The following is a 16,010-nucleotide window of genomic DNA, read 5'->3' as shown; positions in this document are numbered from 1 at the left end:
TATTTGTGTGGAATCCCTCTGGGTGAAAGTTCTTACAATTGTGTACTTGGTTCTCATCTTAATCCTATAGTGTTTGCAGCACTTTTGACAAGATAGCGGATTACAAGAAAGAATGTGTTCTGTAAGGAGCACGGCAATTTTGGGATTTGGACAGTCATGTAAAGTGCGCTTTGCCTAAGGCCCTGGCCATATGTTTATATATGTTTGTATATGAAACCTGTTGTTTTTGCTGTTTTGTTTTGTGTCTCTAAAAGATACCGTCCTGTTTACATTACAAAACTGTTCGGTTTTATGACATTTTCAAAGTTTGCTGATTCCAGATGTCATGTGCTATGGACATGCTAGATAATGGTGAAACGGTGAAGTTAATCTGATGATGTGACTTGTGGATCTTCTTCACATGTTTGTTGAATGCCATACACACAGATTTGGAAAGACAATGGAACAGAATAGCTAGTATAACAATTATCAGTCAGAGTGTACTGTGGCTGAACACAACATTTGAAACATTTGCCATTCATGCCATTTATTGTTTGCATCTCTGCCTTTCCATACGCGTTCTATTAATGTTTCTCATGAGTGAATCGCCGGAATAAAGATTCATGACTTCTTTTTGTCACCAGCAACAGAGCTGGTATGCGCATGCAAATGTTTTTCAGTGATGTTTGGACTTCTTTTTGTGAACAGAGGAGTAAAAATATATGTATAGGGCGCGTGTGGACTCTTGTGCCGTGTGGGCGGAGCCTAAACCAAATGCATGTAGACAAAAGCAGGATGTAACTGTGTGGGACTTTTGACAATGATGCCATATTTGTGATGATGGTTTTGCGTTCGTTGCACTTTTTTATTAGCTTCGTTTGACTAGCTATATGCTCTGGGAAGAAATTTTAGCTAACATGTTTTTGGAAGTAGACTCTCCCCCTGCTGAGCTCAGAGCAGGACTCGAACTCTGTCAGCCAGAAACCCCTGCCGTCTCCCCGAGTCCCGCAGTCTAGCCAGGAGCTGGAGAAGGAATGAAATCATTAAGACAAAGGCTGCAACCCAATCTCATTAAAAGGAAAATAAATGGAGCGCTTTATTCTCGCCAGTTACTCGGATCCAGCTTCATCTCACAGGCTCTTTCAAATACACACCAAATAAATCCAGATAGATGGACAGATAAACAGACAGATAGATACAAAGTGCACAGAGCCAGAGAGATGGGTGGAAAATGGAAAGACACACAGTGCACAGAATTTCAAACGAAATGTTTGTATTTCTATTTTAGATAGATAGATAGATAGATAGATAGATAGATAGATAGATAGATAGATAGATAGATAGATAGATAGATAGAAATTTTCTGTCAGCACACATACAATGATAGAGAGAGAGAGAGAGAGAGAGAGAGAGAGAGAGAGAGAGAGAGAGAGAGAGAGAGAGAGAGAGAGAGAGAGAGAATAATGTTTTCTTTCAGGTCCTACATCTACAGCCTTTATCATTGTAAGTGCACTATGGATGTATTTTAATGTGGCTTTCATATAGACTTCAACATAATTAGTCAACAATTGTGTCGTTAGTGTTTTGCATCATTGTATGCTTTTTTGTTTATGAGTTAGTGTTTTCGTTAGTCTGTACAACATGTATGTCGTGCATTCAATAAATGTGATCGAGGAACAAGTGGAACGCGTCAGCAATGCTTCTTCCTGCTACTTCGCCTCTCAGCGGTTATAGGTTGCCGCTACACTCATGTTAAGTAGTTTCACCTTTCAGCGCTGTTACTGCAAATGGCAATAAAGCAGGAAAGAGAGAGAGAAAGATAGAGATAGAGAGGGATCAGGAAGAGTAAACTGCACAACCCAATCTATTTTCACGAGAGGAGAGACTGAGCAAGAAATAGGCAATTATTCTTCGAGCTCGGGGCAGGTAGGAAAGCGGTCTGCCACCACGGCTGCTACTGCTGCTGCTGCTGCTTGGAGTTTTAATCAAACACCTTTAGAAAACGACACAGGGAGCAATAAAGCTTTAGACAAGAGTCCAAACATCAGTGAGACTTGAGCTCGATTAGCCCCAGCCTGGGAGGGGAGGATAGGACACTCCTGCAGTAAGGCGCATCAAGACCCTAAAGCATATGGTGGAATCGATGTTTTCTGCTTCAGTGAGTCCCAAGGGAAAAATCCTAGAAGGCTCCAGTTTCTGCTGACGAATACTCCGTCGGCGTGTCCCCCCTCAAGGCTATACCGCCGTTTCACACACACATACCTTAAACAGCATGTTTAAATAGTATTTATACACATGCTTTAACGCTGAAGCCAAGCAGGTCACGTGATGAAGTGGCATTTTTAGAGACGTGCCACAGTAGAGCTCTGGATTGTACAAAGAGACATTGAACTGAACTGTTTACCTTTGCACTCAATTTGTGTGTGTGTGTGTGTGTGTGTGTGTGTGTGTGTGTGTGTGTGTGTGTGTGTGTGTGTGTGTGTGTGTGTGTGTGTGTGTGTGTGTGTGTGTGTGTGTGTGTTTGGAAATCCTACCTTAATAACACATCACCATTGCACACACACACAACTACACTACAAAAATGGTAAGATTTGCTGAAATTAGCTTTCCTTATTATCTACTTGACCTGAAAAACACAAAGCGCACTGGGACCTGAGCAGAAACCCAGTAATACAGTGAGGTCACAGAAACCAGTGAAACTCAAAACGCCAACAGTCATCTTTGAATCATCAAAACACACACACACACACACACACACACACACACACACACACACCCCAAGATGCCATCTGGCTGTTTTCAAACATGTGTCTTGAGAGAGAAGATCTCTAAGGAGAGATTCTTCCTGCACCGCAACTCCCAGATGTGGCCTTCAGATCAAAACCAGCACATCCTGCAGATTTTACAATGTGTTTGCGCGCGCGTGTGTGTGTGTGTGTGTGTGTGTGTGTGTGTGTGTGTGTGTGTGTGTGTGTAAGGGTAAGGGTCTCAAGTTGACACAGTTAGACCAATGTAACGTATTTGATTATAAAGCATTACAACAGCCTCTGGCACTAAACAAACAAATAATGGGAACATGAGAAGGCAGCGATTTGTTCATGCCCCTACATAGAGAGGAGAGAGAGAGAGAGAGAGAGAGAGAGAGAGAGAGAGAGAGAGAGAGAGAGAGAGAGAGAGAGAGAGAGAGACCCCATAAATCTCCTTGGGCTGGGCACTGCGAGAGAGGATTAGATAGATTTGCATGCCATTAACAGAAAAAAGAGAAAAAGAAAGAGTGAGTTGGGCATCTGTAGATCATTATTCACAACAGCAGCAGCAATTACCTCCTCTTCCACCATACACACACACACACACACACACACACACACACAGCACTCTCGTTTCTGATTGCCCTTACACCAATTACGCCTGCATTGGCCTGCTCACTTAGCTGAGAGACATGGATTAGAATGAAAGGATGTACCAACGGTCACAAACATGCCAGCGCAAGTGCGCACACACACACACACACACACACACACACACACACACACACACACACACGAATCAATTCATTCCCTATCAAGTGTCTGTTTTTGGCTTTAGACTAAAAACAAAAAGTTAAGTATAGTGAACAACAAAACACACACACACACACACACACACACACACACACACCCCCACACACACACACACACACACACACACACACATCAGAGCAACCATGATGCCTGTGTGTCAGTGTGTATGACTGTGCATCAGTGTGTGTCTGTGTGTCGTTTACCCTTTAAAGAAAACTACACAGCAGATCCAGGAGGACATATGCAGCTTTAATAAGGATGCCCATTATAATGTCCTTTTGCAGCACAGGGAACAGAAAAGCGCTTTTGTCTTTTATACAAGCTCAAACACGGACAGATGGGCGTCGACTAAAACGCAGAAATGGCTTGGCTGCTTGTGGATCACATTGTATTTGTTCCTGTTGTTTGGTGATAAATTTGTACTCACACCTTCTTTTCATGCTCTTCACAGTATACAGGAAAGCATACTGCATACTGTACGTTCACCTGGAAGACGAGTAGGATTAAGATCTAAGATCTCAGACCAGTTAGAAGTAATTGTTATGTTTGTAACTGAATCTTTTTGTTTTAAGTGGATCTTTTTTAATAGTGAATCTTTTTTAATAGTGAATCTTTTTTTAAATGAATCTTTCTTTGCTTGAAAAAAAAATTAATAGTGCTTAATAAGTCTAAGTGGGAAAATTTACTGATTGTTTTATGTTAAATCTGATGCCAAACATAAAACCTTACACTGATTTCTTGAATCCTTTTAACTGGTAAACTGCTGTTAACTTATCAAACGTTAAAAAAAAATCACGAGTAGTCTGATATAAAACGAGTCAGGACACCGTTGGCTGTCAGTGTGGGAGGTTTTTCCGCTCTGCTTGGATAACCTTAGGGCCTTTTTACACCTGGTCACTTCATGTGTTTTCTCTGATCCGATAGCTATCTGATTTGTTAAAACTGTTCCATTTACATTAGGCCACATAAATGCGTCTTGGCGAATCGGATATCAATCCGATCTTTCTACTCTCGCGCCAAAATGCAAATATATTTTACCTCATTTCCGTTTCTGGCACGATGCACGACTTGCGAGTCACCTGCGAGTGACGTACTTCCGTTTGGGAGGAGTATAGCACTGATGTATGTGGCTTGAACAACCACATGCATTTACACCTGTCCAGTTTCATCTGAAATGCGTCCCAGACCACCTCCTGAAGTGGTTTGAGCGATCGGATTTATATCCGTCTCGAAACCGTTTCGAAGGGCATTTACACCTGGTCTTCTTACGATCGGATAGCTATCGGAAAATGCATGAAGTGACCAGGTGTAAAAAGCCCCTTATTCATTAGCAGAAAAGGGTTTCAACAATTACCGTTTTTGCTTCATTATTTTTTTCTTGTAACTTTTTAAAAACTACAAAAGAGTTTCTACTTTCCTAGGAGATAGTAAACACCACTTCTGAGCATGACATGACATTTGTGGCCTCTGGTAAAAAAGAGTTAGCTATCAATGCTAGCCCATTGATATTGAAAAAAAAATCCAATAAATTGTGAGCATACTGTACTGTATGATAAGCTTCATATTAGCATCATAAGTCATTTTACTTTTCTTTCGTTCCTAGAAGTAAAATTCAACCACATCAAATGAACAGCCTTCGTATATAAAAGCAGCTCATAGAAACACGCGGTTTTGGTTTTTCTTAACGACTTTTTTCAGACATTTGTTTAAGCTTTGCAAAACATTTGGAAAACCGCATGTTTAAAGACAACCAAATTTGTGCGCTGCCTCACTCACTTTTATCCAATGTAGTATCTACAGTATGATAATCATATTAGCTAAACCGAGTTAGCATGATCACAAGTGAAATCGCAGTATTGCCCAGAATGTCTACGAATAAATAGAAAGAAAATGTCCGTGCAGAAAAAGTCTTCACACAAACAAAAACGAGGTACAGTAAAAGTTTGAGGTGAGCTTAAGAAAGATTATTTTTTCCATTTTGTCATTGAATTGAATTGAATTTTAATTTGCATACTGCATTAATAATTATTTCAGTTCACTCACATTTCAAACCACATTTCAATATCACATCCACTGCTGTTATTAAATAAGTGTATATATGTTTGCTAGAACCTTCTTTGTTTACTATCCTCTATTTTGGCACAACGGACGCACACAGGTCGGTACTATTTTGTATTTTGTGTATTTGTCCTGTAGTGTTTTGTTTTGTCTGTTTTTCTCTCCTTTGTTTCACACTGCTGGACTAGATTACACACGACACACTTTATGTGCTCAGGACTTACTTTAAGTCCGTAGCTCTGTGTTGTTATACTGTAGCACCCTGGTCCTGGAGAAAGGTTTCACTTCACGATGTACTGCATCAGCTACTGTATATATGCTTAAAATGACAATAAAAACTTCTTGAGTCTTGAGTCTTGAGTCATGAGTTGAGTCCTGTCACAAAGCAGCTGTCCAGAAATGACGATAGAAATTTGAAACTTAAACGTAGCCCTAATGAGGAAGCCAGAGGCGACATTGGCAATGAAAAACTCCCTGAAGCGACAAGAGGAAAAAATCTTGAGGGGAAACCGAGCTCAAATAAGAACCTGTCCTCATCTAGGTGACACGGGATAAACTATCACTATCACTTTTGTAGCTGTAGCTCCGAGATTTTAATACAAATATTCTGACACTGACAGAAAGCTGGCCACCAGTGAGCATGTCACGTTATGTGCTTGACTCAACTCGTGACCAAAGAAATATTAATATACATAATAAGGCTGATCAGCTAAACCACTGGAAGGACTAAGGGTGCAAAATGTAAAAATATTGACGCAAGGTAAAGAGTTCATGCTCTTAGAAAAAAAGCAGCTTTCACCTCACAAGCAAAAGAAAACATAGCTAATCTGTTTCTGTTCCTATACAGGGTTGCAGGGAACCTGGAGTAGATCCCAGGGGACTCTAGGCACATTGTGCGGGATGGGGTGCCAACGCATAGCCGGACACAATCACACACACACACACACACACACACATGCATACACACATGCATACACACTATGGGACATTTTGAGATGCCAATCAGTTGACAAAGCATATGGAACTCCACATACACAAGTCAGAGGCAAATGTGCTAACATGTAAGCCAGTGTGCCCCTGCATGAATAGCCAGTTGGTGTAAATTGATATGGTCTAAATTGAGACAAAATGTGATATAAAAAATTTATAGAAATGCATTTTATTTGCGAAATTGCTATATAAAAACAACAGAACTCCACCATGTTTAACAGAGAGAGAGAGAGAGAGAGAGAGAGAGAGAGAGAGAGAGAGAGAGAGAGAGAGAGAGAGACAGAGAGAGAGAGAGACAGACAGAGAGAGAGACAGAGAGAGAGAGAGAGAGAGAGAGAGAGAGAGAGAGAGAGACAGAGAGACAGAGAGACAGAGAGATACAGAGAGAGAGAGAATTCCACTTTATCTTTTAATGAGAAAAAGAACATTGAAACGTTTCTCACGACTGCAAAATCACATGAGGCACATGGTCTGAGTTAAGGTGGGGGACAATATTAGCAGTCAGACTACATTTGTGTTTCACCCAATTCATTATTTAATCTGTAGTGACTCACTGGCACTTGAGATTGGAAGGTTATGACTTTAAATCCCTGACCATAATGGTTCCCATAACCGAAGCGCTCAGCCACTAACTGCTCAGCAGATCCAGGAGGTGCTTTCTATAAATTTATGTGCACAAATTTATGTGCCATTTCCTTACAAAATTTCTTGTGTCAAGATTTTGTGTCATATCTGCTTTCGAGCCTGTAACCCTCGTCTGCTTTAAAGCTCAGAAGTCTGAACAATCACTGCACAAAAACCTCGAGCCTTGACTATGCCCTGTACCCTGAAGTTAGATATTTGGACCAGCATAAACGAATAACTCTAGCTATTAATACCTCATCTTCAGTAAATTATTCATGGCACACCTTACACAAAAGCAATGCCAAATGAACGCATTCATAATTCATGCGTGGCATTAATGGCCGCCATTTTAGATAGCCAGATCTATTCTGAGGGCACTTTGTCTGTCCGCTTTCAAGTGAGGGGAGGAGTGATCTAAGTGAGCTCTCGTTACCCCAGATGGTCTCACGCAGAAATCTCTCTTCCCTTCTGTTTTTCATAGTCTACCCTCACCCTCACCCCCCCCACTCCTCCTCCCTCTACGTCTCCCCTTGCAGATCTTTGACACATTGTTTGTGATTGCTGGGATGATTTGGCGATTAAGGGCAAGTAATCCGATCACTGGGACACAGAGAGCAAAGCCGGGGCTCAAACAAAGCCATGCACTTCATCGCAACAGACTGTAGATCACACGACTTACCCAGCCAAAGGCCAATTCCCTTTCAATTAGCCACCAGAATGGGATGACTGCATGCGCCCTTTCCACATTTTCCTGCCCATCATGTCTGGCCCATCTGCTGTGGTTAGCCACAGCACAGCCCTCTAAACGATCCACATCACTTTTAGGAGCCATTATCATTTAGAAAGCCTTAAACTTTCCATATCTCTGTGACTCTACTCTCACTTTCATGTATACTCTGCCTTGTGAGCAAAAATAGACTTAAAAAAAGGGTGTAAGGTTCAGAGAAGAGGACTGCTGCTGTGCACCGAAACGTGTGTCATTAGTCTCACGTCGGCTTAGACAGGTTTGTTCTAGATAAGAACAGGAAAAGTGAAGAGATAAGCACTCCCATCGACTTGCCGCTGACCGCTATCGGAAATCATAGCGCATTAACCTTCAGGACGTAGTGAATGTGAACTTGGGTGAAGACTACGGATGTGTTTTAACGTACAGAGGGACGCGAGAGTAAAAGACGGACAGAGAAATAGAAAGAATGTTTGAGGGATTGGGAAAGATTCTTTGGATGAGGAACAGTTCTAGATATCAAAGGGGTTCTAAAGTCAAAAGCAAAGTATTCTCCTAGATTTCCAGATAGATAGATAGATAGATAGATAGATAGATAGATAGATAGATAGATAGATAGATAGATAGATAGATAGATAGATAGATAGATAGATAGATAGGAGAAGAGAGAGAAAGAGAAAGCATGTGCGAGAGTCTGTGTATTTTTTTTTTCTCTGCGCTTTTTCGGTTCATCTTCTGCCATCAGTGCACCATCTGTCAACGCAACACAAGGAGAGAGATTCATTCTTTTCTTTTTTTTTCAATCTTTTTTTTTCCACAGAGCTCTTAGTCACTGGACAAGAACTGGACACACAACCCTGAGAGAAATGTGCAAAACGTGGTGCTGGATATCAAATCTATTACAGGTTCTAACCTCAACAATTTCCTCAAAGGATTTAAACTGCGGGGAAAAAATGGCTAGGATATCAATGTTTGAACTTTGATTCCTATCTTTAATATTAAGAGTTTAGATCCATACAGACTAATGATCAAGTTCAAGCATCGCATCCAATTATGCAATTAACGAACCTGACATTAAGGGGCACACTTTGTAAGGTAAAAAGTCACACTAAACGCAGGCTATTGGGGAAAACAAAAAACAAAAAAAAACAAATGTTATTCATTGTGCGCACGTTTCGTGTGTGTGCAAATTCCCCATAACGCATAACACGTCTAGTCGGTGTGCAGAACAGAGCAGAACAGAACAGAGCAGAGCAGATGAGCGGATTTCAGCCCTAACCGGACTTTACGCATGAGTGCAGGCTCGCGCGCATCCACACAAAAGTTTCCCGATGACGGCTATAAAGCAGCGCAGAAGTTAAAGTTTGGAGCGCGCGGCATCCCGTCACTACTGAGCTCGAGACGCAGATTTCTGTTTATCCTGCGTGAATCACAGCCGATGTCATTTACCTTCCATCCCTGAAACAGCCGCGATGGCGCACAAAAACGTGAAAAAATCCACAGTCATGGTCAACGGCGTCCTCCTCTGTCGCTTCATCCCTTTCCGTGGAGAAATAAAAAATAAAAAAGCAAAGCCGCTCTCCTCCGCTTCTGCACGCGCTGGATACTCCGCTATTCCACAAGGCGAACGTGGCGCGTCACATCGCCAGCCGTAGTAAGCCGGAGCGCGCGAGGGGGTGTGTGCGCGTTTGTGTGTGTGTGTGTGTGTGTGAGAGAGAGAGAGAGAGAGAGAGAGAGAGAGAGAGAGAGAGAGAGAGAGAGAGAGAGAGAGAGAGAGAGAGAGAGAGTGAGGGGGGGACAGGTGGCCTCGGTGGCACGGCTTGCTGAGCGCCCGAGCGCGCGGGGACCCTGCGGACCACGCCCACTTTTCTACCCTTTAAACCAACAAGACCAATAGCTGATCGAAGACTGAAAGTGGCTGACCAATCGCACACGCGCTTTCCCTCCCTCATGCCTTGTTATTCAAAAGCCAAAACTTTTCTCCGCGGCAGCGTTTCAGAGCCACAGCGAACAAGTTAGAAAGGGAACAGCGCCGACATGCGGCCGTGATGTGTACATCAATGTAAATTACTAATGAGGCACATAATTGGTGAACTTATTATTATTATTATTATTATTATTATTATTATTATTATTATTATTATTATTATATACGTTCCCACCTCTGGGTAACACAGGCTATCCAATTGTTTGTTTGTTTGTGTTGTTTCTGTCTGAGAGGAACACAAACAAACATGTTCACTATTATTCACTAAGAGTTCACTATTATTATTATTAGTAGTAGTAGTAGTAGTAATAGTAGTAGTAGTAATAGAAGTAGTAATATTAGTAGTAGTAGTAGTAGTAGTAGTAGTAGTAGTAATAGAAGTAGTAATAGTAGTAGTAACAATAGTACTACTAATAGTAGTAATAGTGGCTGCACAGTATTGGTAGCAGTAAAAGTGATCATACTGATAGTCTAATTTGCGTTTGTTTACTTTGCAATCTATTATGTTCATATCTGGCACTTAGAAAACTTTGTGGCCTTTTAAATTCCATTTGTTAATTTGTTGTTTACTTAACAACACATTAAATAATAACTTATACTGTACTATAACACCAGAAATTGTTGTGGTTGCATCTAAACTGCACGCTAAGGACACTACATTTTGCTATTGCTATTCATGTTAGAATGAAGAAGTCCATATATAAAATCTACTCCGATCAAAACTCTGGTATGTCTGTAAAAGTCAAAGAAAATGTTTAGTAATTACTCATATCTGGTGTCATATTGTACAATTAGGCTTCATCCGCATGTGCACGTAATCTTGTTCGTCTCAGACACGAATCACGACAGAAAGAGCGACAGTAAAACGTCAAACGTTAAAAAAAATCTGTGATATTTTGTGATTAGGGAACTGTGCAGGTTTTCATAAGACATTCAGAAATGTATCGGCGTTAATTGGCGCTCTCTTCATTAATCCTGCAGCTTATTAATTGTGATAGAAATGAGCTTGAGCGATCCTGGGCGCAGTGTGCGTGTGTTTAAATTGCGCATGCGCCGACGTGCACACTCCCTCCGCACAACCCCCCATCTCCGGTGAGCCCCAGACAGACCTGCTCCACTAATTGTGTGTGCATGCTGGATCCGTGGCCTAGCATATTATCTCCATCAGGACTAGAGGTAGACATTTGAATTCCAATTGGCCTCTAATTAGCCTGCAAATGCAGAGACATTTCATGACATTTCAGTTCTCAACACCTCTTCCCCTCCTGTGCCTCCATTTCTTTTTTCTTCCTCCCTCCCTTAACATTTTTTCCACATATCTCCAATACTTTTCCCACAATTTTCCTCCAGTTCTCATTTTTCTGCCTTATATGCTTTCTACATTTTCTGCTTGTTCTATGGAGCCCTGGAACAGATGGTTGACACAAAAGATTCAGGCACTGGACAGTGGAGAGATAAGTGCATATAGTGGTGTGTGTGTGTGTGTGTGTGTGTGTGTGTGTGTGTGTGTGTGTGTGTGTGTGTGTGTGTGTGTGTGTGTGTGTGTGTAAGATGTGGTTAGAGACCAGCATGTCTAATTTTTCTAGGCTTATCAATAATAGACATGGCCCCAACTCTTATCTCCACCCCAGCCAGGACCTTGTGCTCTCACAGTCGTACACATATGACTGTACATGCCCTCTTCTCTCTCCTCTATTGTCTACCTATAAGTATAAAGAGAAAATTCAATCCAAGTTTAGTTCTTGTTATTTCTCATAGCTTTATTTGAAATATCTGAAGACTTTGGTCTAATTGGCATAATGCAGGTTACGTACAAAATGCAGAAAAATAATTTGCCTTTCAAAGAGCATTTCAGCAAGAACAACAATGCCCAGTACTCATGAGATATTTTTGAAATGGTGGTTTCCCCTGCTTGGTTGATTTAATATTGTATAGATTTGGTGTTTGAGTTTAGTTTTTTTTAACATGGTATTTTAATTCACTTTTGTGTTAAAAAAGCAAACAAAAAAAGAAATTGATTTGACAAGTGTTCAGTGTGAGGTTTGCAGACGTTCAGTATGAGGTTTGCAGATGTATGAGGTTTTTAATGAATGCTGCTGGTGCAAGTAGTCGATTTCAGGGTTGTTTTTCGGTGTGAAAAAAAAATTATAAGTGCACATCATGGATTGTGATTATGATTGAGACTATGATTGAAATTTCTAATTGCAAGCGTGTGAATGCAATTAGGAAGTGCTGTGATTCATCAGAGTAGAATGCTTTCTGTTCTTCATTTCTTTAGAGTTTGACTTACACCATTTTGGAACAAAATGGGCAAATGAATAACAGAAAGGCATTAACTGCACCCTTAGACCATTAGCTAATTACAGAAGCCTTACATTAATTTACTCTAATTGTGTAGCAGTGCCTGCACATCTATGAAAAAGCCATTTACAGCCACAGTGTAAGCTATCTGCATTTATTCAGATTAATACTTAGATGGTAAAAAGCATTTGTACCCCTTTAGTCACTAGAGATTATTTAAAATCATGCTATAATAATAATAATAATAATAATAATAATAATAATAATAATAATAATAATAATAATAATAATAATAATAATAATAATAATAATAATAATAATAACAATAATAACAACAATAATTATTATTGTTGTTATTATTGTTATTATTATTGTTATTATTATTATTATTATTATTATTATTATTATTATTATTATTATTTATAGTAGTAGTTGTAGTAGTATTACACAAGAGTATGAATAAACACCGTTTAGCCAGGGTGCTCTACACAATAACATCTGTATGATGACAAGTGGCTGAAACAATACACAGTATATACTTGAAGGCTGTGTTACAGGTTGAGGTGAAATTCCTGTAGTATAAAGTAAAGCGATTTATTATTATTATTTTTTTTACGTGAAGACATGGGCTTTGAAAAATGTGGGGTTGTTGCACACACTGTCTTGGGTGAGTAAATTTCTACATTTTAGAGCTACAGCGAAGAAAAATCTGCCATGCATGAAGGACAGCTGAGTATGAAGGATTGCGGACAGACCGGTGTCAGAGAAGCTGAGAGTGCAAGTAGGAGGGTTTGAGTGTAGAAATTCAGACTGGAGTGCAGAAAATAGACTACTGAACACTTTATAACTGACAAGAATTATTTCGAATGGAGTGAACTAAGTGTGTTTCATGATAAAGAACTTTACTACATCTGAGTTCTTTGTGTAGATTTTTAGCTTCTCACCACCTGTGTAGGCCAGCTCAAGGTCGCAAAAATTGGACTGGATACTAATTTTTGCTTGTGTGCATTTTATGATGGTTTGACTTTCTTCCTGGTTAGAGTTAATCCTACACACACACACACACACACACACACACACACACACACACACACACACACACACACACACACACAAGGCAACTGTCCACATGCTGGTATGTTTTTGGGAGGAAACTATATGATGGAGTTAATTTTCAAAATTGTTTAATCCTTTACTCAACTGTGTTGACTGAAAGAATATATTTTATATTTATACAGATTGGGTGTTATTACCATTATATCAGTACCAAATGGGCATTGTTGGCAGACATACGAAGTAGACACAAGATAATATTTGTAAATTGCTCACCACAGTTTTGAGCAGGCTGAGAGTAGTTTAGAAATCGTCTGCACCGATCGGTACATCAGGAATCAATATCGGAGTCGACTCCGCCAGCCCCTGGTTTCAAATCCTAAAATCCTATATACTGAATTATGTAAAGTAAAATACGTTCTAGATTAAATTTTATGAAGTAATGTGCACACTAAAATGTGCGCATTTCTCTGCCTGCCACTGAGTTTTATGAACACCAACATAACATATACACTCACCATGTCTTTTATTGAAAACACCTCTACACTTGCACATTCATGCTGTCATCTAATCAGCTAAATATATTGCATAAAAATGTACAGCGATGACTGCAGTTATGATTACATCTTCCATCAGATTCTACCCTAGCCAGTCAGGAACAAGAAACTGAAGCTTTCATGCACAAAGACACACCCAAACTGACTGTAAAATGATAAGGTGAGCTTAAAAAAAACAAACAAACAAAAAACAACTTTCCTTTTTAACCTTTAACTGTGCAGTTCCCTTTTCGGGCTACTTCAACCCTTATAGGCAAATAGCATCATGATTTCTTGGCATCTCCTCAAGGGCTGCCAAGAAATCAACAAAGGGCTCAGGCCTCCATGAGCAGTTCCCCTTGGGGTGGGTCCGAGCTCATAATTTTATTGACTCTGATGCTCTCAGGGGATTCCCCTGGCAAATCTTTCACCTTAGGTCTTTTAGGGAGCAGGTGCACCCAGTGACTCCTCCACACTGTCAGATCACTTGGCAGCATGGCAACTTCTGACAAATGTACAAATGGATCTCAATGGGCTCTAGACTCAGGAGGGTTACAGAATGTAATTTGCCTCCTGGTTTATTCCTGTAACAGGAACTTCTCTCTTGAACAAAGGGGCTGTAGGTTTCCTAAGTTTCCCTACTCTGGGAGAGGGTCAGGCTTTTACAGAATGTATTTTTAGTACCCAAGAGGGACAGGGCTGTGTCCAATTTTAGATTTGCATACCTTGAATCGTACTCTGAGGAACCGTTCCTCAGGTTTGCTTCTTGTGTCAAAGCCTACCAAAATCGAGTTCTTCCCTTCAGTCTAGTTCTGTCACAATACACCTTCATAAAGCCCATGAATGCAGGCCTGGTTCCTTCATGACTTCAGGGCATCTGTGTACTGAACTACATCAATGACTGGCTTGCTTTAGCTCAGTTGAGATTGCTGGCTGCTAGGCATCCTGATGTCCTGCTTGTCGATATTGGATGCTTGCTTCCTGAGTTTAAAGGTTTGCTTCCTATGAGACCACTTCTCTTCTCTTCTGCCCAAGGGTAGGGGCTTTCACCCCTCAATTACCTGAATCCAGAGTTACATGGTTACACATTATGGGCTTCATACTCTTTCTTTGTAGATAGTTTCAAACCTTGTATGTTGCTGTCATCAATGCTTACAAAACCTCTTGCATGTGATGGGGTTATATATTGTATATATTGATGCATAATGATGTTTCACCTGGCTTTGGTCTTTGGACCTAATATCCCTCCTCGATAGCACTGTTTGAAAGTTTTCAGTCTCGATGGATCTTCTTTTTTTAGCCCATTTATTGACTCATTAGGGATAGGAACTCATAGATTCCAAATCTCTTGACAAAGATCATGGGGACTATATAGAGTTCTAGTGCTCCCTCCACAAGAAAACTGTTTACCCTGAAATGGATATTCTTTCTATCATGGTGAAAACAAAGCAACCTGAACCCAGTCCACTGTCTGTTAGTACAGTGCTGGAGTTCCGGCAGGATTGCCAGTCATTATGTCTAGTTCCCGCTACTCTTTTGGTGAATGTGGAGGCAATTTGCATCACCCTTTTGACTCACCTAAACAATACAGTTGAAGATTAAAAAATATCCCCCGCTCTTTTTACAGTCTTTAGCTTACCAATTTGCATATAAGTCTGTGCTCAGATTTTTGATCTTGAAAGACAGAAATGGGACTTGTGTTCCTAATAAAGTGGACAATGACACAAATACGGGCAAAATAGTTTGGCAAGTATTCTTGTATTATAAAGCTTCTGGAAAAACATTTTGATGACATTTGCAGAGAATCCTGATCAGTAAACATGGTTCAGTGGGATGCTTTGTGTTTACATTTTCTACCATCCCATGGTGGATAAAGAAATGTTTGGAGTTTATTCATTCTGAAGAAGGAATATCATTCTTTCGTCTTCCACCATTTGGGCTTGTTTATCAGTTGTCCTTTTCTGTTGTCCATGTTTTGCTAGCTCACTCGGTTGCTGTTGGTCTTGCTTACATTTGGAGAAGGTGTGGATAGGTGTTGTTGTTAAAGAATTGTACAAAGTTTCTCATGGTTGAAAAGGAAATATTTCAGCATAGCAAACAAATCACAACGCACATCAAATCACAGCTAAGCAACCATTTCACTAGCAAATGTGACAAATATACAGCTGGCAAATATACAAATATATCTGAATATCATA

At 40.3% G+C, this 16,010-nt stretch overlaps 1 protein-coding gene across 4 annotated transcripts in view; it reads right to left on the bottom strand.

Annotated features, from left to right (window-relative positions):
* Positions 1-9,704, bottom strand: part of LOC113640647 (ephrin type-B receptor 1-B) — a 315,649-nt gene extending 305,945 nt beyond the window's left edge. For all 4 annotated transcript variants that reach the window (XM_027143223.2, XM_027143225.2, XM_027143227.2 and 1 more), the window contains exon 1: positions 9,385-9,704. In XM_027143223.2, the coding sequence (XP_026999024.1) occupies positions 9,385-9,472 (88 nt within the window). In that variant the 5' untranslated portion in view covers positions 9,473-9,704. The remainder of the gene's footprint in view (positions 1-9,384) is intronic.
* Positions 9,705-16,010: the final 6,306 nt, after the last annotated feature.

Source organism: Tachysurus fulvidraco, chromosome 22 (assembly GCF_022655615.1).
Source record: "Tachysurus fulvidraco isolate hzauxx_2018 chromosome 22, HZAU_PFXX_2.0, whole genome shotgun sequence".
In the NCBI taxonomy this organism is placed as follows: Eukaryota; Metazoa; Chordata; class Actinopteri; order Siluriformes; family Bagridae; genus Tachysurus; species Tachysurus fulvidraco.
This window is presented reverse-complemented; position numbering and strand designations above follow the sequence as displayed.